Below are 27,144 nucleotides of genomic sequence, written 5' to 3' on the forward strand. Positions count from 1 at the left end.
TGGAGATAACTGCCAGAAACGCTGCAGCACTGAGGCAGGAACATGCTTAGCATCGTTTCCAAACCACCCCCAGGGCAGGTCAGAGCTGGGGAAGGGGCTGGGGAAGTAAAGGGAGAAGGTTACATTAGTCTGAGATGAAAGGGAAGACAGTAGTGAGACGGGATGGACAGGATTAAAGGGATCAACTGCAAAAATGGTCTTAATAGCAAGCCTGGCCTGCAGCCAGGTTGTTCTTGGCGAGAGCCTCCTCATTACCAGATGAGAACAGTACATGAAGTGCCCTCTACACAAATAAAGAGGCCTTTGGGCTAAGCATTTGTGCCCTCAGCATGTCAGAAAATGAAAGCTCTGTGCTGCACAGTGAACTGCAATACCTGGCTTTTAAGGCACACCCTTAAGCATTGCTCATCCCTTGTTTCTCGTCCCAAATACAGGGTGCTCAGGGCCTCCCGGGACCGAAGGTAAGGCTGTGAAACTTCAAATCCTGAAATTTGACTAGGGTTGTCTGGGGTGCAAGAACTCCCTTCAACAACCCCTTAGCTTTCACAGCTATTTTTCTTCCGACTTGGTAAGAGAATAAAACCTCCTGTATGCTTTCTTGAAGAAAATGGATTAGCAGCATTCATTTTAGGATCCAGAAAACCAGTCGTGCTCTCCTGTTCTAGGGAAGAAGGCAGCCACTGGCCCTTGGAAATCTTCCCATGAGAGCATAGCTGAAATCTCTGTCTGAAGGGTAAAAGGTCCATACACCAGGACGGGCGGCCTGTCACACAATCCTAAGTAGCTGACCTCTAGCTTAAAATTAGCCAGGCTTTATACGCTGTGACTTCTGCTGTAAACCCATTCAAGAACTTCACTCCTCCGGGTGATTTGAAGCTTTCTAATCTCCATCTAAATGTGTTCATGTTCAGTCTGCACCACCCGTTTACCCACATTAAACTAATGCACCTAGGTGAAAATATATATAATTGAGTGGAAATATTCAGTTAGATCTGCAGTTTTCCTGGCTCTCTCAGGAAAGGTTTGAAGATGTGCAAAACATCTTAATTCTGGCTAGGCTTAGCATTTGGCTCACTGTGCCATTTGGGCATTAGAGAGGAGGATACATTTATCCTGATTCATTTCTTTTCTGGATGTTGATTACAAATACAATTAATCTGCCTTCCTGGTCCGTAACTCGCTAGCTACTGCTATCAAGTGTCTGGGGAAACTTCCCTAAGACTTGGCACATGCCCCTCCTCGGGGGCTGGCTGCCAAATAATTGCAGGTGGCAGTCTTGCACAGCACAGGCTGGATTACAAACAGTGCTGCACCGATTTCCTCCCCAAACAGAGGATCTGTGTAGGCTAAACTAACAAGTGCGGTGAGATGTCCTGAGAGGGGAAGTTTTTGTTCCATCCCTGTAATTAGTAATTCACACGTTTAAACATGAAGCCATTTAAAACAATCACTTGACAACCCCTGCAAGAGCAGGGGGAATTACACAGAGGCAAGTTCAGGCCCCCTTTGACCCTCTTCAGTTATCCTCTGGGCCTGATTCCCCTCTTACTGGCACTGGTGTAGGACAGGTACTCGTGCAAGTCACTCGACTGATACTGGATTTCTTCAGGTTGGGCCAAGAATCAGGCTAAAGCCTTGTTCTTTGCCTCTCACATCCTCTGCTCCTTCAGAACAGGAATGTTTGTTATATAAGTGGTGTCGCGGTGGGTTTATTTTCTGCTCCATCCTTCTTCCTTTAGGGGGAAGCAGGGATTGATGGAATGAAAGGAGAGAAGGGTGCCCAGGGTGAAAAAGGAGACAGAGGGCCACTGGGATTACCCGTAAGTATCCAGGAAGCAAGCAGCACTTGCAGCAAGCCAAACTTGTTTCAGCCGTAAGAAGATCCCTCAATGGGAGATGTACGCAGGGATTTGATATGTAAAGTCAGAGAAAGATGATCTATAAATAACTGTGCCTTTGCTGCTTAAACTTACAAAGCTTCAGTTTCTGTACACAATCTTAATCTCCTAAGGCCCGTTAAATGCATCACTGATCCTTTTAGCTCTTCCTGCTTGTGGCAGGTTTGGACAAAACAGTAACTTTCCCATGGGTTGTTTGAAAGGGCTGTGGCTGGTCTCGCCCCCATCTCCCTGAAGCACAGAGATGTGCAGAAGTAATGAAGGAAACATCCTGCCAGCAGCCTGGCACCTGCGCCAGGCTTTGTGCAGACGGGCGGTGGTTCTGTGTGCATCCAGCCTCTGCCATCCAGTACCTTCCTGTCACCCCAGAAGCCTGCTGTTTCCTGCTTTGTGACCTCAGTAACACCAGGCTAGCACTAGTGCACTGCTTAGCTTGCAGGGAGGAATTTTGGCAGGATTATGAAGTTAAAAGAGCTTTAGATACAAACCTGAGGACTTTGCAAAGAAAAGCTCGCATCATATCTGCTAAAAAGCCTCCTCGCCCAGTGCCTGACACTCTCCTGAGTGCTGAGAATGAGTTACCAAGGGCTCAGTCCTCCTCAGCTGCTCTGCCAGCCCCCAGATCCTCTCAGGAAAAGCACTGATGGCCGAGCACACCATCTCCCCGTGCTGAAAGTCCTGCACTACCAAGAGTGCATCCTGTGTGCTGTGTGGCTTTGCCTGCCTTTGTTTGATCACCCAGAGCTCTTGCCCCTGACTTTGGCTGAGATGTGCGTGTCTTTGTTTGTAAAATGTTGTGCTTTTTCATTTGTGCTTATAGCCATTGCCTTCCAGCACCTGGATGCACTTCTAACTCTAGGCACTCACATGAGCTCGTTGTGAGTGTATTTGCCACGGGCTCCTCGCAGAGCCAGTGGCAAGAAGGGGATGCTTTCAGAAGGCTCATATCCAAAGGACAGTAAAGCCATGAGAAATAAAAACCCAGTCCCCATTCTGCCCTGAGAAATAAGTGTTCTGTGTACAAACAGGTGTTCCCTCAGCTCTGAGGGAAACAGGGCAGGGAAAGGAGGTCCTTGTGACAGTCTGAGGAGAAGATGCCCTGGGAATTACCCTGCAGAGCCCCACCAGAAACCAGGGCCCTGTGGCTTATTCCTGCATCTGGTCTTTTGACCTCTGCACAGATATTGCAGACCTCTTCAGAACCACCTCTCTCCTTAAGCTTTTTCCTTGCACGATCCAGAGTGTTTTCAGTCTGTCAAACTAAATGCAGGGGAAATATTTCAGGACCTGTTTGATGCTGCTTACTACCAGTAAGCCACAAAAATCCCCTGGTTGGCTCTGCTGGCTTTTCATGTGAGACTTTGTGCTTGCTGTTTTGCCGGAATTTCAGTTGGTTTGCCTGCAGCAGTGGCTGACAGGCTGCGGACTTTGTCACGTGCAAGTGCAGGAAACTCACCGCTTGTGCTAGTTCTACCTCAGCTTGCTCACCTGGCCTTCGCCAGAGATACCACACTAGGCGAGATGGGCCTTGGGCAGAGCCACTGCAAGGCCCCTGAGCTCTGTCTCTGTGTTGTGCAAAGCCTGTGCAAGCTTCAGCTCCACTGTCACATCGTCCTCACCTGTCATAGAGCAGCTCCTTCCTCAGGGGTTTCCTTGGTGGCATAGCAAGAGGGAAACGAATGTATGTTCTTAGGGAGATATAGGATATATAGGTCAATATTACATGTACTCAGTGTTTGTTTTTGTTGGTTTGCTTGTAAGTACCATCACCTGTCCTTGAGACCTTTAGTTGTTGTTGATTGCAAGCATATGTTTGTCTCAAGTCACAGCTTCACTCACCTCTCCCCTCTCCTTTCCCCCCTCACCCTCCTCCCCTCTCCTCCTGCCTTGTTTTTGTGAACCCTCCCCGCCTGTTCAGGGTGCTTCAGGTTTGGACGGCAGGCCTGGGCCACCGGTGAGTTCCATTTCTCCTTTGCCCTACGTTCCTCCCCCCGTATCGTGACTTGTCTCGTCTTCCCCACCAGTCTTGTTTATGGCAGGAGTAACCTCGTTTTCTCCAAAGCAGGTTCTGGGGGCGCGGGGGGGTGTTCAAGCCTGGGAGGTGATTAAGACACGTGCTTGTTTCTCGATACCATGAGTCTGTCTGGGATCACAGCCTACCTCTTCCACTTCATCTCAGTAACCAGATGAATGAAACCTCTGCATGGCTCCACGGTGCTCGGTTCTCCTCTGCTTTCTTGCGAGGGGTCTCCATCCCTCCGCCCTGTTGTTCTCCATGGCAGCCTTGCTCGCAGCCTTTTCACAACAGCAGCTTCTCAGTTGTGCCTTTGCCATGATAACGCCTGTCTGCTTTATCTTGTGAGCAAAAGCTTTCGGCCGTGCCTTGTTTTCACACTAGGTGCTCAGGGAAGGAAATGTGAAGGATGTGAAGGAAATAAACTCCTTCTGGCTCAGCTTCTCAGCCTGCCAAACTTGGAACAAGATGAGTACCACTAACCTGGTTCTCATAAAGCACTCTGCCATTCCTGGGTAAAAACTGTTAAATATGGGCCAAATACATTTTTTATCCCACTTGGGAAATCATGCATCACCCACGTACACTCCAATTGGCTATTTACAAAGTGATTTCTCCTCAGTGTAACTGGGGATAATCCCCTGCTCTGGAGCTTCAGGACAGTTTCTGAGTTACAGCTTATCTGCTCACTCGTTCTGGAAAATTGTAGCTTGATTTTTGTACACGTGCAGGTCAGTTCTCAGTATATTTCATGGCACTAAATTACCTTAAAATGATGCAAACATGCAGGCAATTAAGATCTTTGTGATGTAGATCCAAGGAGAGCCACTTTTTTTCACTGCATTGAAACCGTGCTGCATGAGCGGTGTCTCTACCTACGTCCTGCAGATCTTGGCTCGTCTGAAAAGCTCTTCTGATCCAGGAGTTGGACTCAGCTTGGAGGGGTTACTTTTGTGACTCTGCATTCTGATTCTTGCCAGTCTTAGAAGCGTAGGCAGTAGGGCTGGGTAAATAAATGCCTGACTGTGCAGTGTGGCTGGGGGCAGTGCTCACTGCAGAGGCGAAGGCTGTGCTTTGGCTGGCCTGGGAGAGCTGCAGCAGGCCCTACAGCAGGGAATGCTCCAAAGCCCAGGAGGCTGGACAGGGCTGAAGGTGCCTGGATCCAGCATTGCCTCAACGGGAGTGTTTTGTTAGGACTGTTGGCTGCCTGCTCTGTTGCCCCCATTAAAGACCAGCTTGGGCTGGGTTCATTTCCCAAAGCCTGAACGAGCCTCAGCACTGCCTGCACGTAGGTTTGGTGTGCTAATGGGAGAGGGCCCCTGTGCCAAAAGTGGAGCGAAAAAACTGGGTTTTCCTGTCGGTGTGATCGAGAGCCCGATGGAGTAGCAGAAATGGCAAAAAAAGGAGCAGAGGGCTTGGGAATGCACGATACCACCACCCCTCCTGGTATGCATCTGCGTTCCCCTTCGCAGCATGGTGTCTTCCAGCTTGCATGACTGGCTGCCTACCACCAAGGAATGCAAGCTTTCACTTTTGTCCACCTCAGCTGACACTGGGAGGTTGGGGGGAAGGAAACCACACACACACAAGTTGCTTACTGTACGTCGAAATAAATGGCCTTTATTCTGCTACAGCTTTCAGCATTGTCTGTGACAAACCGGCAAGAAAAATATTCCCTCGTGGTGCTAGTAGAAATGCCCCCTGTACAGATTGTCTAGGCATAGCTTCAAAATCAGGAGACAAGGCTCTGTAAGATGGTGCGGGTGTGATTGAGTGCAGCGGTTCCCCTGTTTGTCAGGCTGCATGTAACACCTTCAAACCCACCACCACCACCGCTGAAAGCTGTAGTGGCGCTCGATGCCTTCAGCCACTGGACTGCCCTTCCCAGCTGTGCTTCTTCCTAAAGGAGCAGCAGTGGCTCCTGACTTTAACGGAGCCCTGGAATGAAAGAGGCCAGATCTGATGTGTTTCCCTTCCTCCAACTACAGGGCACTCCAGGACCAATGGGGGTTTCGGGACCAGCAGGACCAAAAGGAGAAAGGGTGAGTTTGGTTCAAAACTGACCAATGCTCTGTAGCTCCTCTGCAGACACAACAGTTCCTTAAAATGGAGAAGCTCTAGGTCTTTCTAGCAGCTGAAACTTCTGTCTTTGTGCATATAGGACCCTCAACTTGGTCTCTGATTTCTAAGCATTTTATTCTTGGGGTTTTAGGTACTTTAAATTGTAACCTTTCTATTTCTTCTATAGTGTTTCTGTAGTCATTATTGTGCTGCCTGGTCATACCAAATAGGAGCGCTAACAATTTCTACTCTTTTGTCTCTATTTCAGGGCAGTAAAGGAGATCCTGGTGTTGTAGGACCAATGGGACCAGCAGGACTTCCCGTAAGTGTGAGAGCAGTAGGAATGTGTTATCTACAAGCCCCTACTTCCTTGTTGTGGCTGATATTTTAAGGTGCTGCTGTAATGTAATATTTCCAATTTCAGCTAGGTTAGGTGTTAAAGAACCAAAATTATGAGCTCAAATACCCCATGGGAGCAACAGGCAGAGCTGGGTAGTTTCAGAGCAGTTATTCAGAATGAGATAAATGAAGCTGAAAGGAACTCTAAATTCTCCATTGCCCTCAAAGTACCAAAAGAAGCTGTGTGGGACTCGGAGTTGCATCTTACTCCAAAATACTGCTTTTGAGCATGGTGTACCTTTCCACGTTGGGTATCTGCATTTTCATCACAGTGACAAAAGTTGAGGTTAGTTCCATTGTTTGGGGTTACTTTTGCAAAATGCAGCCAGTGCTAGAACTTTGGTTTTAGGTCATCAGGGAACTGCTTCGTTGTTTATTAAAAAAGAAAGAATAAAAAAAAAAAAAAAAAAGAACAAAAGAAGGTTGTGGTTGTGTACTTTTGTTTTCTTCTTCAGAAACTGAGTTCTTTCAGCAAGTCTGGTTTCTATGTGAAAAATTCTTAGAGTAGAAGCAGTGCTGTGTTAGCCTGGATGGTCTCCTGGAGGTGAGGAGAAGGTTGTCTACAGGAAATGTTAGTTTTTACCACACAGTAATGGATAGTGATGGAAACAAACTCTTGGGCACGTGTTCCGTTTGAGGAGGTATACAGTGGGACCTGTCTGTGTGTGAAATATTTCTATTTTTGCATTGATGTGTTTCAGGGTTTACAAGGTCTGCCTGGTGACAAAGGAATCCGGGTAAGTTACCAAGCAAGTCTTGGTCTTTGCACAGTGGGGGACTGGTTGCTGCCTGAGCCACTGAGAGACAGCTGGCATGAGATTCTGTTTGCTAACCCCTTGTGTGAATGATTCACAAACCTGTATTTTTGAAGGTGATACCCGTAGTTTGTGTCATCATCTAGAACATCGCAGCATGTCCCTCTGAAAGATACAGGAGGAATTTTCTAACGTGTTCTTTGTTGTCATAGCTCTGTTCTCACTGAAGTACGGCTTCACGTGTGGTGGAGTTAGGCCAACAAGGCTTGCTTTAGGAAATCCTGCTTATCTGCTTGGTAGTGCGTCCAGGGATTTCCAGGAGAGTTAACTGAGATGCAGTCAGCAGATCTTATCACGTTACTTTCACATTCCCCCTGAAGCATGAAAAAAGTTGACCTCTAGCTAAGGGTTCTCCAGAGAATCTGGGAGATGGAAATTTGGAGAAGATAAATTAAATTTGCATACTTTAAAGAGTCAGACATGAAGCCTCCTCAGGCTTTGGATGTGATAAAGGATGTGATAAAGTTTATCAGGATGTGATAAAGAGCTGGATCAAAACATGTAATGTGAATGGTGGCTGCTCCTCTGTCTCACCACCTACATTAAATAAAAAAAATAAAATAAAAAGATAAATATTACTAAAAAGTGTGCACTGAACACTCCTTGCCTTTCACGGGCATTCCAATCATTGGATTTTTAACAACATAAGGAACTTCTTGCTTGTTAAGTCTCTGAATCTTGTTCATTAAAAACAGTTAAAAGACAAACCGTTGAATATAATTTATAGTTAGAAATATAAATGACTTCTGGATTATGGTTTTAAGACTACACTTGTGTAAATATGTCAAACAGCTTAACAAAGTAAACAGGTATGTCTTACGCATGTGGTCACACATACACACATACGTTCTCTTGATAAGACTCTGGTATCACCTAAATTTATCCAAAAATGTAAAGATTTACAGTGCATGTGCCAGTGCAGTGATTCCATTATATGATTTTGCTTTTTATACATAATGAGTGTTCTCTGATTTTATCTGCAATGTATTTCTGACCTTGCTCTGCACAGAACGAGCAGTTTTGGAGTGCAGTAGCCAACTGGCATCTTAAACTAGAGCAGAAAGGTCCAAATTTCCTGGGAGCTCCAAAGTCCTCCCCTTTTTTAATCATTCCATTTCTGGCTTTGCTTCTTAACTTCCTCCTTGGTGAGATGTGTTGTGTTTTGTTTGTGTGGCTTCTAAACAGAAAATGACAATTCCTAGACTTCTTCAGTTGGCTTTTAAACTGGGTGTGTTACTTAAAAGAAGGGTCTTCCACTGGCTGCAGTGTGCCAATAGGACTTCCCTAAGCTCTCAGAAAAGCAAATGAAAACTGGAAACACCTCCTTGTAGGATGGGTTGGAAAGCAGCACGAGGGGGAAGACTCGCTGGCCCCTTGAAGCGTGCTTTGCCTCACTGCAACCAACATTTTGAAATGAAAACGTGAGGAAGCCGAGCCTGTAAATGGGCAACTGCAATGCCTTTTCAGGGGAGATCCTAGAAAAAACCTCTTTTCCCACCATATATTCGTACCAGGGCTTCTCCTCACTCCTGCTCCGCTCCAGAAATGGGGATTAGGTCACCACTACTTAAAGGAGTGCATCAATTTTGTTAAGCTTCCAAGCAGTTTGCCAAGCTCCTCAGCGAGCCCTCCCAGTTCCTTTAGGCAGAGCAGTGGTTTTGCAGTGTCAGGAGCCCTCCTGCTGTCCAGCGTGGTGCACAGCACAGCTGTGCCTGGGGTGCCAGTAGGTCCCGATGGGAACAGGCACAGCCTTTTGGGACGCCCAGCTGAAAAAGTGCAAACCCTGATCTTTTGCTGCCAAGATGATATCTTTGCTGTTGTTCTAATGCCTGTATTTTTTCTCATGTGTGTACGTGTGTCTTCCTCGCTCCTACAGGTCCACCTTTGTCCCCTTTATCCCTTCCTCCTCTTCCGCCTTTCTTCCTGGTTCCTTCCTGCTCCCTTCAGAGCAACCCACGCTGCATTTTCCTGGATTATCCTCTCTGTTCCAGTGCTTGGTTCTGGGTGATTTTGCCTCGTTGCTTCTCCTCTCCCATCCATTTCTCTTGCCAGCTTTGGGTTTAACACATTTTAAAGAAGAACCAGCAGCCTGCGCTGTCTGATGTTATCCCCTAATTCCTTTAACTCTTCCCACGAGGACCCTAAATTCATTTCCCTGTGCAGCTGCCCCTTTCCCTGTTTTATGCTCAGCAGCTTTGAGAATTTCCTCTGGCAAATCCCATTGTTACACCCGGCCTTGGCTGCCCTGCTCTCGTAGGATATTGCCCCAGGGCACCTGTGCCTTCCCTTGGTCCCTCCTGTGGCTCACTTAACATCCCAAAGGGAGGTTTCACTTCTTTTAAAATGTTTCCTCAATGTTTATCATTTTTTAAACTGTTGCTGACATTTGTTTGAAATGGATGATCCTAAAGCTTTTGTGTATTCTTTTTTTTTTCTTTTGGACCAAACTGTTATTTACAGGGGGAGAGGGGCAAGAAAGGCTCTAGAGGGTCTAAAGGGGATAAGGGAGACCAAGGAGCGCCTGGATTAGATGCACCCTGTCCGTTGGTATGTTCTGTTTTATCAAATGTACTGTTCTAAGATTTGCGGTGGGGAAGGAAGAAGGAAATCGTAGCAGAAATAATGGCCTTGCAAAAGCATAACGCTGAGATGAGGCCGGTCTGGCTCCCACTGCAGCCTTCAGCAGGGAGCAGCCGATCCATTGAGTGGCCACGGTTACGTTCCTTCCTCCTCCGGAGCTCACACAGCCTTGGGGTTCGTGCTGGGAGCCCAGGGCTTTCTCCTGTGCGGGCAGAGCCCTGAGCCTCCCTCACTGCTCTCTGGAAACGTTCGGTGTCATCGTGTCTGCGTGACAGCAGAGCAGTTTGTTGGCCTGCAATAATGGCCGGCCGCCGTGAGTGCCTGGGAGTGACACGGGGCACTCGAGCTGCACTGCCCGGAGGGAAGCACATCTCGGTGGTTCTGAGTGGGACACGTTTCTGGCAGAATGTGCCATCTGTCAATCTGGGTGAATCAATGTATGAATGGCTGCACATTTCATCTCAGCTCATACACCGCAGCAAACACGCTGCCAGAAATCAGTAGTATTGCCATAAATCCCAGCAATACTCGTGCGTCTAGAAACTCATCTGCTGGGAAATTGGAAAAATGGAGGACTTCAAAGCAGATAAACATCACTGCCATGCTCAGGCTGAGCTCAGCTGGAGACGTGTGCCCTGACTCGTGGAGCTGGCACCTGCTCCTGCTGATCACACGGACAAAGTACCACCAGGAAGGTGTGCCCTCTGTGCTCTGGGCAGGCAGCAGAGTGCCCTGCGACAGTCCCAGCGCGGGTCTGAGCCTCTCCTCCTGTGCCACGGAGGTGCCTGGCATTATCTGAAATAACGACAGTGGTTGATCTCGTGAACAGGGTCTCCGAGGTTTTAAAGGCGAGAAGGGTGAGCCGGGGTTACCTGGGCTGGACGGGCTGGATGCCCCGTGCCCATTGGTATGGCGTACCTTCCCTTTCCTGCATGGTGGTTTGCTTTTTTGCCTTGGTTGTTCTTTCCCGATACCTCCAAGTAGCTGCATGCCCTAGAGACGCACGTGGCAGCTCCTTCCTCGCCTCTCCTGCCCTGCCTTCCTCGCGCTGCTGTTGCCAGGATCAGTCCTTTCCCTTTGGTGCGCTGATTCGCAGCTGCTGCCAGCATGAGGAGAATGCAGCAGGAATGAGAATTGTAAAACTGCTTCGGTTCTTGCTTTGCCTTCACTTTGAGAACGTTTATTAGACTCGTGCATGGAGACTGCAGCTGCACTTGCTTGGCTCTGTAGCCAAGGAGCTGCGATGCTTTCCTCCCTCCGTAACTCCACATTTAAGCGTTTCGGTGTGGTTAGCAGTCTGCCACTGCTCTGCATTGCCTCAGTCACCGTCCATTGACTGTAATAATACAGCTAGCTGTTAGCAAGCCCATGTGAAACGTGTCATTTAGGCACTATCTCCCTCCATTCCTCTTTGTGGCTCTCCCCAAACTCAGAATAGTACCCACAGCACCCAAGAAACGTGGAATTGCCCATTTCCTGATAATCACTCATCTCTTACAGAATGCTTATTGTACCAGTGCTGCATCTAACCCTACGACTGTAGCACAAAAGCAGTTGGGAGCATTTAACCTCACCTGATTTCTAAGTATCCCATTAAACATCACCGGTCTGTGAGTTTACTCAGAGCTGCTCTGTGGCTGTGCAGCATCCAGGTGAGGGTTTTATCCCTACAGCTGTCCCAGCCACCCCGTAGTATCCCCTTGCCCTTCCAGCCCCCATTCACCATGCCTGGGCCTGCTTCAGGGCCGTTATTCCATCCCTTAGGCTCTCTTAAAGCTGCCTGATGCCATTTACAAGGGATGTGAGATCAGTTCCTGAGTTGTGAGATCAGAGCCACGTGTTTCACCTCCCACTAATAACAGCCAGGTTTCTATGGAGTAAGTCTGGCTGAATAAAGCACCTGATTTTGCAGGTGCCAAGGCTTCTGCCTGTGCCCTGACAGTCTGCCTTTCTTTTTCTGTCTCTGCTCTGTTAGAATGTACCCTGCATGGCCATGTGAGAATGCACACCTCTTCGTACCTATTTTTGTTAAGGGAAACTCGCCAGAGAAGCTGGTGGAATGCAGATGCCATTATTTTTACTGATATGTAGATATAGCGTACTGGCATGCGAGCTAGCTTGGGAACTTGAATAAGCACGGTTTTTGATCCAACTGGGTTAAAAGCTTAGCATCCTGCTGGCACATCCACGTGCATAACTCCTGGAGGCTGCCAACTACAGCTTCACACACCCAATACGTGGATGGGGACACTCGGTGCTAACAAGCATGTCCCGTTTCCCTTCTCTGCAACAAACACTGCCTCGTGCCTCTGGTCTTCCTCTGATCCTCACGCTGTAACTCTGCCTTCCCGTTCCTCCGTGCACCTCACCTGCCATCTCCTGCGACGCACAACTCCGGTCGCTCCCGCCACCACCGGTGTGCCAGTGGGAAGGCCCCAGTTGAAGTGGTGGTTAAGGAATCCGTGATTGGGGTTTCCACTTAGTGGGAGAAGAGGGGGGAAGTGGGGAGAAAGAACCACAAGGAGACTGCAGTCCAGAAAATGCGCTGAGAAAGCAATTTGCATTTCAGTACATAAGCAAGAAACAGCTTACAGCATCATGACAGCGCTCAGTTCATGAATCCCTTGAAAGTGTATCTCTGTTAAATAGTTTTTGTCAGAATATGCTACTGTGCATTTGCTTTTTTTTTTCTCCCTTTCTCAAATGGGATGAAACGCACAACAGTGGTTTCTGGTACTGGAGGCAGTGAGAACTGAGTCATTTGACTGCAGAAATGTGCCCGCATCACACTTGGCACAATTTTGCTGCCTCCAGTTCTCACTGGGAGTAGCACCAGCCCGAGAACCTGACAGACACAGAAGTATTTGACTTCTGGTGTCACAGATGCAGCTCCTTGTGCCCGACTTTTCAGCTGTGTATCTCCTGCTCAAGAGCACAGTGCTGTTGACGTTTGTTTCCTCTTTTCTCACGTTAAGTAAAGCTGCGCTGAGATGTAATTAATGGCAGTAATTCACAAAAGCATTTCCCAACTGCCTTTTGGTAGCAAAGTCCTTAAAGCATCCAACCTTCAATGATGAAAAATAAATGAGTCGCCTGCCCACCTTGGGATGGGATAGCCCGAGGCTTCAGAGCTGCAGAACTGCAAGGCTATTTTCACAGAAATCTCACCGATGTTATGGGGGGGGAGAGAAAACACAAACACCCCAGGAGTCAGCGAGATGCTCAGCCAGCACGGGCTGCCAGCTGCTTGCCCTCCTGGTTTCCCTGGAGCTTCTCAGAGGCAAGAGAGGAGAGCTGGGCAGCCTCTCAGGCGATGAAGCCAACCCTCTAACAAGCAGGGCAGAAAGGAGATGGATTTTTTTTTCTGGACCCGAGGTTAGTGCTGCCTCTGGGGTTTGCTTGCCCTCGGCGTGCCAGGCGTGGTGTTTCACCTTGGTGCCACAGAGCCAAGCCGGGGGCACGGACCTGCCACCTGCCTCCTTGCTTCCAGCTGGGCTCGGCCCCAGGGCCGGGTCGCTGCAGAGGGGGGAGGAATATCTGTCAGACTATTCCTCCAGCCCCGCTTCGGGCTGTTTGTTGCAGCTGTAGCAGTTCACCCATTCCTTCTTCCCGCGTTCTCTGCACGACTTGCCACGTCCTAACCTGCTCTTTCACCCATCCCTTTTGCAGGGAGAAGACGGCCTCCCGGTTCAAGGCTGCTGGAACAAGGTAAAATAACCCTGGAGCTGTTGTGGCTGTGCTGAGCTGGCCGCGCTGCGGGTCCCGCTGATTTTTCTATGAGCAAAATAGGTGTGGAGGCACACGTGGGATTTCCAGCACCAAACCTCTGAAAAGCAGCAAACTCCCTTGTTTGTATGCTGGTCAGTTTTATGGGCTAAAAAGGAGAGCGTTGGGGCTGTGCCCTGTGAGCTGGCTGGCCTTGAAGTGCTCCAGCATCTCCACAGTGATACCCCTGCTGTTGGGGCAGGCGCTGCCGCTAGCAGCAGTGTGTAAATGTAAAAAAAACTCCGCTCTTGCCGTGTTTCTGCTGGCTTGCCCACCTCAGGAGCTCCCTTTGGAGGCTCCCCTAAATGCCTCTGCTGCTCCCCGGGGTCTGGCCCCGCTCCGTGACCCGCTGCGTGCTGTAACTCAAAGCACACGAGCCGTGCAGGCACAGAGCAGCCTGGACCGCAGCTCCTGGCCTCGCTTCCAGGAGAGCACGAAGGGTTTCTGCTGAGATCCAGAACCCGCTTCTTCCTGGAGCAGGTGCTGGAGCCGGCTTCCTTCCTGCTGTCCCTCTGTCCTGGTGTCCCTCTGTCCTGGTGTCTGTTGTTGGAGAACTGCCACTAACGCCCGTTTGTTTTCTTTTGCAGTGATGATTCTAACCCTGGACTGGCCTGTGTGTGTTATTTGACATAGAATATTTATTTTTATACAGTGTTCTTCTCCGAAATGCCAAAAGTTAATGCATTTTTACAAATTATCAAGAAGCTGCATATTTTTTTGTACAGAAAATACTACAGCTCCCTTCTTCCCCGTTTGTCGGTTCTCTGTATAATTCTGTGTCTGCTTTACGCTTGTTTTGTCATGGAGTACAGCTGTAATATTTACATGATACTTGTGCACACATGATGAATATAGGAACTTAATAAATTATTGCATTAAAAGCGCCCACGGGAGCTGCCCTGTATAGATTCAAAGGCCATTTTCATTTTTCAAGCTGGAATCATTCAAGAGTATCTCTAAGTATTGCGTATTTTTCTTAAAGAGGCACACGCACAGCGTTTGGGGGGTTAAATAAGGGTGTTGCTGCCAAGACTCACGACAGCCCCCGTACGTTGGGAGCTTCGAGCTTCCCTGGTGAGTAATTCTGGAGGAGGCCACGTGTCAGCACCACTCAGGTAGCCAAGCACAGCCTGTGCCAGCCCCTGGGGCTGCGCAGAAAGGGAAGCGTCCCCACGAGCTGCAGGCCCTGTGCGTACGAAGAGCCTCTTGGTCTCCTGCCTCTGGATTACCCCTCACACCACAGTTCAGGAATTCAGACATTTTTCTGAGTTGTCGGCCTGCAACTAGCCTGATTAAAGCTTCGTTTAAAGTTAAGCAGATGGCAGATACCTCGATGATATCCTGATGAATGGTTATGAGATAAACTGAGCCCCATGGCTCCTTTAATGCTAACCAAAGCCGCATGCAAATTTGCAGTGTGTCCTAACCTGTGTGGTACCCCCTAATTACCCTTCCTGTCCTGCCACTGTTAGTGTCTCAAGCCTGTTACCCAACAAGAAAAAAACACATCATCAGACTAAGGAACATCACAGAGTGCTTTTCTTACAAAATTAGCAAAAGCGTGGAAGCCTAAATCTGTTCCCTAAAACACGTCCGCTTTCCTTGGTCGTTCACAAAGGGTGAAGGGCAGGTTGCACCCTGGGGCTTCCAGGGGGATACAGAGCTGCTTCCAGTACTTAAAAATCCTCCCATCGGTACCCTCACGCTGCAGCTGTCTGGTTTTTACCCCCACGGTTCCAGCAGTGCCATGGGCTGTGCCAGCTGAAGTGATGATGAGCACCTCCTGCGCTCACTCCTCAGCTGGCTTCAAGCTGCGAGCTGGTTGTGTGCCAGCTGCCTGCACGAAGCCTGTTAGCCCCACAGAGCACCACGACCGCAGGGTTCGTGCCCCTCTGGTGTGCAGAAGAAAAGGCCCCCAGGAGCAGAGCCCAGCCCCTGTCTGACCGAAAGCCGTTTGTCACCTCGCCCTGCCAGAAACGTTCCGAGCTTCAGCTAAAAAGCAGTGAGGTTTCTACCCCCCGCATCCCGTGCCTACAGGCTGCTCCCCGCTCAGATTGCTCTCGCAGTCAGGAAGCTCCCTGTAACTTTCAACCTAGACTAATTTGTGATCTTCACAAGCATTTCTTCTTATGCCAACATTGTGCTGTGGGTGAAACTTTTCCATGCGTGATGTTTTCATGAGATGCTAGGGGTACTGGAGCTGACATGGCAGCGAAAGAAAACGGACTGCAGAGCACTGAGGGATTCTTGTTTGTGTTCTCAGTGAGGTCTCTCACTGATTTAAGACCCAGCATTTTGGTACAAAGCTCTGCAGCTGTGAAGCTCAGCCAAGAACAGGACTCATTTAAGCAAGGATGCCACACAGCTCTGGTGTTTTAGTTACACACCTGTTGAACACAAAGCAATAAAAGCCCCCCCAGCTACAGTGCTGGTTTTGAAAGGTGATGGTGGTGGCAGCAGGGAGTTTCTCTGCTCTTGTAGCATGTGGCCCACGAGGTTGTTGGTTTGAATGCTTCAGTCCTTTCTCAAAACGCTGGCTGTAGTTAACTCTCAGAAACCGATAGGTCCATGGAAGAACCCGCCAATTCTTCTTGTTCCCTTTGCTGTCTGTGGCGCGTTTTTGTTTTGTAGCCCTTGTGACTGTTCTGCATGGGACTTTGCTTGGGTTTGCCTCATCTGAAAGTAAACGAAGCACGTGTGCATTGTGTTGTCTTAACGCAGCTGCTGAAGGCTCCTCTAGGAGTCTCAAGCTGATCCTCTGCCTGTTTTGGTTTCTTGGGCTGGTTTTTAGGTGATATATTTGCGAGAGAGAAAGCTTTTGCCTGAGGCAGAGGGGACCTTGAAATGCAATTGCCACAACTTTTACAAGTACCTGACTTGTATCAGCGAAATGCAAGGGAGGAGTCTGACCAAAAGGGCTTGATTTGATGTTCCCTACCTCCAGCTTTGCCCCAGCGTATTTCCTAGGTGCACATGTACGTGGCAGCAGCTCACCTGCTTGTCCTTATTACCTTCCTCTTCTCTGACTCAGGTGGTCCCGTTCATAGCCTCGGTTTGTCTTCATGTGCACTGCTGGGCTCTGAGGTGTTTATTGTGGGTAGCACAATTTATGACTTCCCAAGGCTTCCTTTTGGGCTCCCTTAAAAGCTGGAATTAATTCAGCAAAAAACATTTTAAAGTTTTTTTGAGACTGATGTTTCAGATGAGAATCTAATCGCTTGAAAATTCATTTAATTTCTACTTCAGTTTGAAAACCAGTAGCCCCTTTTATACCTTGGCAAAAAACTGTTTTTTGTTTCTTACCTGAAGTAGACAGCCCCTTGTAGTCATAAAATCTGAAATCGCTGTAGGCTGTGGGAAGAGAGATCTCCCCAGACACTTTGGGTCAACCCGAGGCTGTGAGTCAGAGGGGAATTGCACCGATCAGCTGCTCTTCCCAACCCTACCTGCCTTGCATTTCAAGAAAAACCCGCCTAGCAGAGGCTGGGCTTGTGCTGCTCCAAATCCAGCAGTTTGGTTTCAGGGCCTCTCCCTGCTGAAGCCAGGGACCAGGTCGTTGTCACTGCTGAGTGCTGTTTTTCCAGCTGGCCCGTTTCACGTGAAATCGTTTGTCTGCCCCTTCAAGGGTCAAACTCCTTGGCTGATAGCCAAAAAGTGAGAGGAACGAGGGTGAAGTTTGGGAAACGACAGCAAAACGAAAGGAGAAGAAGGACCTTCCTGAAGATGTGCTGGAGATGCTTTGCAAGTTCCCTCCCTGGAGCTTGGGAAGAGTTCTTCAACCGTGTGCCGGGAGCCTGTGCCCAGATAAGGCCTGGTGTGGCCGCGGGAGCTCAGCGTGCCGGCGCTTCTTGCTTTGCTTTCGGCCTTCTCCCAGAGGCCAGTGGCAGAGTTTGGAAATGACACCATTTGTGTTCTCTTTTCTTTGGTCATTTTCACTTTGGTCTATTATTGTGGTCAGGCTCTTCAGATGAAGAACTGGGCTCGATTTCCAGCAGCTGCTGTATAAATGAGCGCAAGACATAAACAATTTCAGTGGGGGGTCCTTTGATCCAAGACAGAAATCCTTCTGGAATGTTTTCTTTAGGAAAGCCAGTCAAGCTGCGCGTGCTCAGTTCAGAGTGCTGCTCCGAGGACACGAGACAACCTTTTCCTACCCTATCTGGTTCCCAGATGACAAACTTCCACCTGTATCTTTGATGATTCCATCCTTAACCTTTTCATCACAAACTTTTTATCTCCTGGTAAATCAGAAAGCAATGAAGCCTTTTGCTGAAAAGGGGAAAGCGTACTAGGTACTGAAGGCATGAAGTATCTTGTCAGAGAAGGAAAACGAAGTATGGATAAAACCTGGTTTCACTGAACAGTTCCTTTGCTTCCTGTGCTTCTGTTTGGTCTCCACCATGCACACTGGGTGTTTTTTTTTTTTGTCTGGAGCCCTCCAGAAGTATTATTTTGCTGTCCTATTAAGGCCCTTTTTGTGGGTACCTTTCAACAGATGTACTTCCAGATGGAAAATCAGGATCACAAGAGTCAAATCCCACTGTCACATGTTCCAATACATTTACTGAAAGGAGATAAAGATTTGGCAAGGTGCTGAGGGGCGCACAGGACATTTCCCAGCTACCTGAAGGTCAGGACATGCAACTGTGGGCACCTCATACCAATTGCCACACAAACCTGCCATCAGTTCCCACTGCTGAAGGTTAAATCCCGTGCACGTGAACGTTGCAGGGTCTTTCACCAGAGATCTTCCGATACACTAAAAAAGCTAAAATTAAGCCTAAGTGCATATCTTGTGAACATGACTCATAACACTTCTTTTTCGTTGAGTACATCGGGAATCCCATTTGTCCAAGCATTAAAACACATTTAACTTCGAGTGTGTGATTGCCATTGGCCTAAATGATACTATTTGCATATTTAAGTGCTCTGGTGAATCGGGGCCATTATTACTAGAGTTGATGAATGATATCTAAAGCATTAGGCAGAACTAAATGACAAGCAATTCATGCTGCTTCAGAGAGAAGGAGCTGATTTCAAGTTCAAAGCGATGTTTAATAGATCTGAGCGAGCCCCAGGAACGCAATAACCTTGGCTCAGACAGCTTCGTCCACTCAGCTGGAATAGTCCCGACCTTCTGAGAAGGACATCTGCACCCCGCAGCCAGCCCTTTTCGTCCACTGCATAGGAAGTACACTTCTAACGTAATTCAAGGCTTAAAAGGAGCAGGGGAAAAGTTCTACTTTGAGTCTGATCTAAAGAACACCCGTTGTGATTTTTTTCTGAACGAATGCATTCAGTAAGCACAGTAGTAGGGGAATAAATCGTTTCAGTTAGAAGCCAGGCTGGTGAAAGGGTTAATCTATTTTATTTGTAGTTCTTATTTTTTATTTCTTTGGGGGGTGGGGGGAGAAGGGGAGAACCTGACCAGAACTGCAGGCGGTAGGTGTGCTTTTTTTCTTCTTTTTTTAATAAAAAAAAAAACAATTATGTATATAGTTTGATAACGCTACTTCTACATTTCTTTTTACTAACAATATTTTGGGGGCAATTTGTTTGCTCTTTTCTAGTGTTTCCTTTTAAATATATTTTTGATGAGCTGTTGGAATAAGTCTGTAAAAGTTTCTGACTCGAGATGTCCCAAGGACATTCCTAGCGTGTTGTTTTTTCTCCCAAAGTCCAAGAGTAAGATGGTGCTCTCCATAGGCAAACCAATTTTCAGTGGGGACAGACGCATCCCCACAGGCTGTGCCTAGGGACCAGGTACCAGTGACCTCTCCCAGACAAAACAGTCTCTCCAAAACTCCACTTACAGAATCCAAAAGGGCTGCGCGAGGGACTGGCTGATTAAAGACAGTCTCTGTCATTTGGAAGGGAGTCTGGCAAGGGTCGCTGTGCCCTCTTCAGGAGCATTCTGCAGCCTGAAATCTCAGACTTCGCTAGGAGGTGGCTCTGAGCTAGCAGCTCAAAAGCTGCTTGCTTGAAAACAGCAAGCTCCTGGTTGTTACCTGCCATGGTATCGTCGTCTCTCGCTATTTTCCCTCCTCTAGCCCCAGCAGTGCACTTACACTCAGCTCATCTTCGGCCTTTGCTCCACATGGAACATGCCTGCAAATGCTGGGCTGGGTGAGAGCCTCTGTTTCTTTTACACATCTTTGTTTTTCCCTTGTTTTTGTCCCTATTGTTTCCAGATGTACCCGTTTTGTCAGGGACAAGGACTTTCTTTTCTGCATTTTCAGAATGTCCCATGATCACAGTTTGATCATTTTCCCACTCATTTATCAATCCTTCCTGCACTCCTTCCTCCTTTCCTGTAGCCCTTCATTGTCCAACACTTGGATCCAATGGAAAAAAAATCACAGCAAAACATGAATTAAGACCGTAGATATCTGTGAAGTTTTTGGAGTTGACTGTAAAGCTTCTACTGTTTAAAATGCTACGTGGCAAGACCAGTTTAGCTTCGTAGCTTTCTTATGGTTATTTGCTTGCTGAAGTTATCCAATAAAGAAGTGTTTTGTTTTTTTCAAACAGAATTAGTACAAATATTAGAGGGGTTGTTTGTTTAAGAAAATCTTGCTAGACTTTTTTTCTTTGCTGCAAAAGCTGACTTTAACTGCTGTCACATGCTGAGCGTAGTAGGCTAGACGTGGTGGTGGTAGGTGCAAGAGGGTCGGTTGTGAAACTGACGGAAAGGATCTGGTGTTCTTGCTTTCTCTTGCAGGCTGTTTGTCAATCCATTGTCCCTGGCGGGGATTTGTGGGGCGTGTGAAATTCCATTTTGTGATAATTCCATTGTTCTCTCCCAGTAATGTTTCAAAGCGTTGCTTCAGTAAATCTTCCCTTCTGCTCTCCTGCAAGGATTTGCTTTTACCCGGGCGTTGTGCTCAAGCTGCAGGCCGAGCAGCCTCACCACCTTGGTGAGTTTTTGAGGAGATGACACGCTTCCTTGGAAGCGTTTCATTGAGAGGTGGGGTAAATTGGGGCAGAATGTAGCTGTTGCATCCCCCTGCCCTGTTAAGGAGGCTTGAGCATCCCTTTGATGCTGGGGAATGGCCTGACTCTGCGGAATTCTCAGGCTTAACGATGCAAAATTGACTCCAGATGCTCAGCAGCAGTGATGGGAGGGGAGCTGCTGATTTACAAGGAGAGCCTGCAGATACTGCGGGCTCGCTGGTGGTAGAACTCACGAGGCACATCTTCATTGCCAGTCAGCGCTGCCTGAGAAGAACAGGTCTGAAGGAGAAACCAGGTCCTGCCGAGGAACCACCTGGGCTCAGGAGGTTCCATTTTTGAGTGTGGAGGCCTCAATTTTGCCTGGCCTCGCAGGCTGGCTGCTGTTAGTGATTCGGATGCACGAGACGCGCTGCTGGAGATCACCTCTGTGTTCAGCTTCATCTGCCAGGAGCCCGCTCTGTACATCCAGTGACGGCTCTGTGCTGGGAGCCAAGGCAGAGCGTGTGAGCACAGGCAGGGGATGTGCTTTAGAAGCACACCTTTGATGGTGAAATGTGCTCTCTGCTCCCCAGCTCGCTACATGTGGCTGAGGGCTTCCTCACCGGGTTTCTCCATCCCCGTTTACAAGCTCTGCCAAGAAAGTTGTGTCAAGTGGATTTCCCCTTGGTACTCAGAGCCCAGCAAAACACCTCCCTGGTGTCATTTTCCCACATCTGGAGCACTTGTGTCACTGGCACTGCCTGTTGCTCATCTTCTTCACCAAATTCTTTGATGCTGGGGATGCTTTCTGCCAAAGGTCTGCTCGTCGGCCAACGTCAGGCAGGCGTTAATTCACTAATCCCTGCAGGAGAAGGATTGCTGAAGCAATTTGTAACCTATCTGGTTTTCTTGAATTTTACAAGAGAGACTCTATTTTTTTTTGGTGGCATAGAATGTACAATATTTAACATAGCTGTAGTAAAGTGCTGAGTTGTGGGTAAATATCAACAGGGCATTGTTTCTGCATGTCTCCTATAAACACTGATTGACTGAGGCATTTAAGCCTGATTACACTTTTTACATTGGTTATATTGAATTCTGATTAATATTAAATATCCAATGTTGTTTGGCTTTCACGAATGTAAGTGCTGTAATGTTCTTTTGTATTACCAGCAATTGTTATTGTCAATGTGCTGATTCTGAGACACTATTTCAACTCCTTTTGACGTAGTTCAGCTACTCAAAACTTTTTGGCCTGTAAGAAAATTCCCCACTAAATAATTGCTGGAATGAAGAGAACAAAGGGCTGTTCTTTCCCATAATCTTTCCAGCCTCTGTAGGAGCTTCTTCAGCCAAAATGAGCATTTGCTTTCTCTTTTCTTTTTCTTCCTTGGTAATAGGAGAACTTTGATTTGTTTTGTCTTTTAAACCTCGAAATTCTGAATTCCATTTTAAATGTCTCTAACATTATTTTAGAGGAGTAGAGGTACTGTTTGTAAGGTTACACTCTGAGCTATGGCATAAGGAGTTACTGATCATAACAGAACTTAATTTAGTTTTTCTTTGTATTTTTTTTACACTATTTTATAAGCAAAATGTTTGTGTGATTTAAAACGTAAAAGATATTAACAGATAAAACATTTAACATATATGAGAAAAGGGATTCACGTAAATGACTTCCATCAGTGTGAACGACAACTAGCCTATGATTTTTGTCAGAACCAGAACTGTGCCTCAGTTCCCCACTTCGTGTCCATTAACTGAATGGTTTCAGAGGAGCCATGCCGTTTCTTAAGAGTAGGCGTGCACGTAACTTGCTGACTGATTGCTCAGTAATAAATGAAGTTGAGTTACAAAAAAGTAACCTACAGCTTAATTATAGTGCCTTTAAAGCAGTTCTACTTTCTTGCAAGCGCTGGAAATTTTATATACTTAATCACCAAGTACCAAGTTATCAGATAAAGAAAATAATACTTATCTTATTCTGAGGTGCTGTTTTATATGATGAAGAAAATTGCTATGCGAGAGCTGTGTGTTGGTGTTTTAAATGCCTTAGCCTATTCACCGCATCAGGATGAGGATAAAGCTGGGGGATTCCAGGACAAAGTTAATTTGGGGAACGGACTGCTGGAAAACCAGGCAGGAGGTAACAGAAAGCGTTTTGGGCTGGATGGTTGTTGCAGTAGTCGGCAGACCGCCCTGTTTGGTGTGTCGTCCCATCGTTTTCCAAGAGGAGTCTGGTGAATTCCCTGTGCCTTGCGTTGAAGCTTTACTCCGTGGTGTCAATGTTTTCATGAGGTTTCTATTTTAATCTGTGTGCCATAATATTCCAGTACGAACTGCATTTGTTACGTCTGATGTACATACTTCTCCATTTTATAAAAACTCCTGTTTACTTACACGAAGTTTCCGTCTCTTTTCCAATGCCAGCCAATGCAAATCACACACCAGAAATTGGTGGCCCCTCTTCGCACCTGGGGGTGGTGTTCAGATAAAGATCCTAAGGAGAGGACGCCATCTGCTGTTCGCCAGTCACCCCAGGATCCGTGGCACTAGGTGGCACATCTCAACCCATTCGGCAGGGGGACAAAAGTCTCAAAAATGTTCTCACCAGCCTGGTGGAAACAGCTGGACAGAGGACACAGCCCGACTTAGTGCCTGTGCTAGGGCAAAGGCAGCAATATCAGCTGAGCTCCGTTACTGGACACCAGAGACCCCGAATCCCCCTGCTACCTGGCCAGCCCTATGGGAGCTCTTTCTTAAACCACAAAATAACAGGCTCAGAACCCAAAAGCTGTTGTCTAAGGGATCTGGCCTAAAATGAAACATCTGACCAACTTCTATGAATCCCAAACTAGGGGGGAACAGCCAACCAAAAACCCAGACGACCGAGCCTTTGGCTGATGGTTTGGGGCTAGCAGCACCTGGCCTGGCGGCTTGGTTTTGGCATGGTAACAAGAGGGAAGGTGGCACTGGCCTCAAACGCTGTGACAGCCATCACGATCATCGCACCGTGCCCCCGATACGTTTACCTCCTCTAAATCCAGACGTGAAAATCAGTCACCTGCCTTGGAGCAGGGTTCCCACAGCTCCCTTCTCAGTGAAAGGGGGGAAACGGGCAGCTCCAGGAACACCTGCCTCTGCCCCTCCTGGCTTTCTCTCTGCATTAACGCAGAGGGAAGGAGCCCACGGACACAGTAGTGTTTCCTTGAGAGGAAAGTGATCTGCTGAAAAACCTTTAGCTCTTGAGCTGTTAGACAGCAAAACAAAGTGCCTCGCTCCCGACGTCCTCTGGGTTTAGCTACAATGAGCCCTGGATCACCAGGCAAAATCCTCAAGGATCTGGGTGGTTAACAGAGACTCGTGCACTAAGCTACACAGAAAAAAGAAAAAAAAAAAAAAAAGTATAATCACTATACCTCGGGAGAGCAGTAAATTTTGCACTTGTGCAATAAATAAGTGTTTTGGAGGTTAGCGGCATACTGCTCCTGACAAACAAGTGACCCAAATGAAGCCTTTCTATATTTTTCCATTTATAGATCAGGTTGAGATTTTTTTTTTTTACCTGAAGGCTCCGTAGGGAAAAATAAAAAGTCGATTTATGATTTAAACTGGCTATTTAAAATCAAATTGAGCTGAAGTTATGAAAGTAGACAAATGCACAGTGATATCTTGTCCTTTGAAGTTTCTCTGAGAAAAGTTCAGAGCATACTGGTCCTGTGCAGGAAGACACCAGGCTTGTAAATGTCACCAGAGGAGAAAGGGAATATCTATCACAGCTCCAAAACATACCAAAGGGGGTAAGTGCAAAGGGACAAATATTTTTACTAGCACGAGAACAACGAATCAGAAACAACTACCAAAAATCCCTCTGCAAATCTGTGAGGAGGGAGACACAGAATCTAGTTAACAAACTTACCATTCTATCAGTCCAGCTTTGCTTAAGCTCAGAAACTGAAACAGGGGTTTTATTTATTAACAGCAAAGGTACCTTCCTTTGGAGGTACAGGGACACAAAGCAAAAGAACGTGTCCATAGCGTCATAGTGTGCGTTCTTAGCTAGAAGTCCCAACCTGTTTCATTATTCCGAGAAGCCACTCCATCTGGGTGATCACTGTGCCGCTTCTCCGCACACCTCGCCCCTTCCTGGCTATTGTTTCTGAGCTGTGGGGGTAAAACCTGACAGGGTATTCTGGAACAGAACATAGCGTTATTTTCCCCTTTTTGTTCCCTTATTCTTCTTTTGCTAATTCTGAAAGATTTTTGTAAATCTCAATTTGACAAAAGAGACACAATTATCAGGGGTAATCATAACTATCTGAATATTCCTATTAAATATTTTGACTTATATGACTAATTGAGTCAAGACAATGATCTCTGCAGACTGCATCTAATGTGTTTAATGATAAATAACAAGGATGAAAAATAATTTATTTTCCTCTGATAAGCAGCATTTAGCTTTTAGAATGGGTGCTTAGGCAAGAAACGCTTCTCTCTTCTTTTTGCTTATGCATGAGATACTTTGCAACTTTTTTTTCACAGAATCACAGAATTTCTAGGTTGGAAGAGACCTCATGATCATCGAGTCCAACCTCTGACCTAACGCTAACAGTCCCCACTAAACCATTTCCCTAAGCTCTACATCTAAACGTCTTTTGAAGACTTCCAGGGATGGTGACTCCACCACTTCCCTGGGCAGCCTGTTCCAGTGCCTCACAACCCTTTCAGTGAAGAAGTTCTTCCTAACATCTAACCTAAAACTCCCCTGGTGCAACTTAAGCCCATTCCCCCTCGTCCTGTCACCAGGCACGTGGGAGAACAGACCAACCCCCACCTCGCTACAGCCTCCCTTGAGGTACCTATAGAGAGCAAAGATATCCTAACCTAATATATCCTAAGATATCCTTTTGAAGATATCCTAACCACCAGTCTGCCTTAAACACCATGCGAGAACCTGATGGGCACAGAAAACAGTTTAATTCTGAAGTATACACCACAGTCTGGTTTTACACTAATACTGCAGTAAGGGAGTTCAAAAAAAGGATTGTTTTTCCACTTCCTTTAAGAAGAGCTTGCTGTGCACGAAATACTAGCATACTAAAGCTGTAAACACTATGGAGGGTGGGTTTGGGGGATTCAGAAATGGCTCAAAATGTGAAAAAGTCGTAACAGAAATACGGATTATTTGCAGAACTCAGTTACTACATCTGTTGTCTACTGCCATAACATACGCAGAGCAACTTTTACTGTGTTAGGCTGTCCTAATAGCATGACAACACTGGTGCTGCTTTGATGAAACTCCTGGATTACGCAGGGCGCTAAGACAGAGCTTTTGGAGTGCTTGACATTACTGTACTGCCAGGCCAACCCTGGATGCCTGCCAGCCTGAGCAAGAGTGAAGCCGTATCTCCTGGTTCTGGCGCTATGAAATATTCATTGCAATGTTTGAGATCTAACAGCTTCTGCCCAAAAGTGAGAGTGCCATAAACAGGCTGTTATTCCACTCACTGGTGAGTTAGGCAGGCGGCAGTCTATAACTGCTCTGTCAATAGCTATGTTGTTTATTTTGACAAAGGAACAGATTGTATTTGCACTGGGAAGGCAACTGGCAGATGGTCTCTGCACAACCTAGCGAGGGCAGGCTCCGCTCCTGTTGATGGCGGGGGGAAGCTCCCGCTTAATCCAGCGCTGGAAGTTTTCCGTTTGAGGAATGTGACTTATTCGTGATCTTTCTCTGAACAAGTTGATCTGACAGACCAGGACGTAAAGCTGTTGTGACCAAAAACCTTGGGCTCATCCCCTGCCTACCACGATGGCGAAGGTGCCCTCTGCCACAGAGGCCTTGTCGAGCAGAGTAAGGGACCTCCTGCTCGCCCCGTTCCCGTGCAGCCTCAGTGTTCAACACCGCTGCAAAACAGGGAAGCCTAACTCCAGAGAGTACCTGCTCTGCTGCCGGTGGTGTGGCGACTTGTGCGGGGACACGACGGCTGCTGGGACACGTGGCTGTCACTGCAGAAAACAGGAACAACCTGCCATGGGTGATAAAGAGGAAACAGAAATTAGATTTTTATTTTAGGGAACACAAAAGCTGCATGAGGAGGCCGCAGCCCTGCGCACCCAGAGGAGCTATGCCTCATCTAGGAGCCATCAGAAAGGCACGTACCCATGTGGTGGACCTGACAACATGCCTGCAGGTAATGAGAAGGCTGTGTACAAACAGAAAAAGTTGTGGTGTTTTGTTTTGTTTTTTTTTGTAAATAGAATGAGTTTTCCAAGTGTTGAAAGTTTGCCTAAAGCAGAAGGCATAAATGTTTTTTTCTTTGTAGACCTCCCACGCTTTTGTGTTGTTATCACACAGCAACTATTTGTTAATCTGCAACAAACTGGGAATGTTTTCAAAAATATGTGATGCTTATTTTGTCTCCTCTCAAATTATTTTTAATAACAAAGCTATGCGCCACATGATGCATGGTTGCGAGTGTTATTGGATGCAATTATTCCTATCTTGAAATAGAAAAACACAAATGTTCCTCCTCCTCCTCCTCCTCCACATGGGTTTTACATTCTTTTGGTTTTATGCTTTGTGCTTGAAAATCTTCTGTTCCCCCTACCCTCCCCGAAATCTATTAATGGTTCAATACACTTAAAACTCTATAGGTGTCTTTCCCTTTGCTATGTT

The 27,144-nt window shown here is 47.1% G+C and overlaps 1 protein-coding gene across 2 annotated transcripts in view; it reads left to right on the forward strand.

The window, feature by feature from the left end:
- Positions 1–14,436, forward strand: part of COL13A1 (collagen type XIII alpha 1 chain) — an 81,852-nt gene extending 67,416 nt beyond the window's left edge. For both annotated transcript variants that reach the window (XM_032190743.1, XM_032190745.1), the window contains 9 exons: positions 435–461; positions 1,740–1,820; positions 3,817–3,852; positions 5,901–5,954; positions 6,242–6,295; positions 7,074–7,109; positions 9,648–9,734; positions 13,437–13,475; positions 14,120–14,436. In XM_032190743.1, the coding sequence (XP_032046634.1) occupies positions 435–461; positions 1,740–1,820; positions 3,817–3,852; positions 5,901–5,954; positions 6,242–6,295; positions 7,074–7,109; positions 9,648–9,734; positions 13,437–13,475; positions 14,120–14,122 (417 nt within the window). In that variant the 3' untranslated portion in view covers positions 14,123–14,436. The remainder of the gene's footprint in view (positions 1–434; positions 462–1,739; positions 1,821–3,816; positions 3,853–5,900; positions 5,955–6,241; positions 6,296–7,073; positions 7,110–9,647; positions 9,735–13,436; positions 13,476–14,119) is intronic.
- The last annotated feature ends 12,708 nt before the right edge of the window (positions 14,437–27,144 follow it).

Source organism: Aythya fuligula, chromosome 7 (assembly GCF_009819795.1).
Source record: "Aythya fuligula isolate bAytFul2 chromosome 7, bAytFul2.pri, whole genome shotgun sequence".
Lineage (NCBI taxonomy): Eukaryota > Metazoa > Chordata > Aves > Anseriformes > Anatidae > Aythya > Aythya fuligula.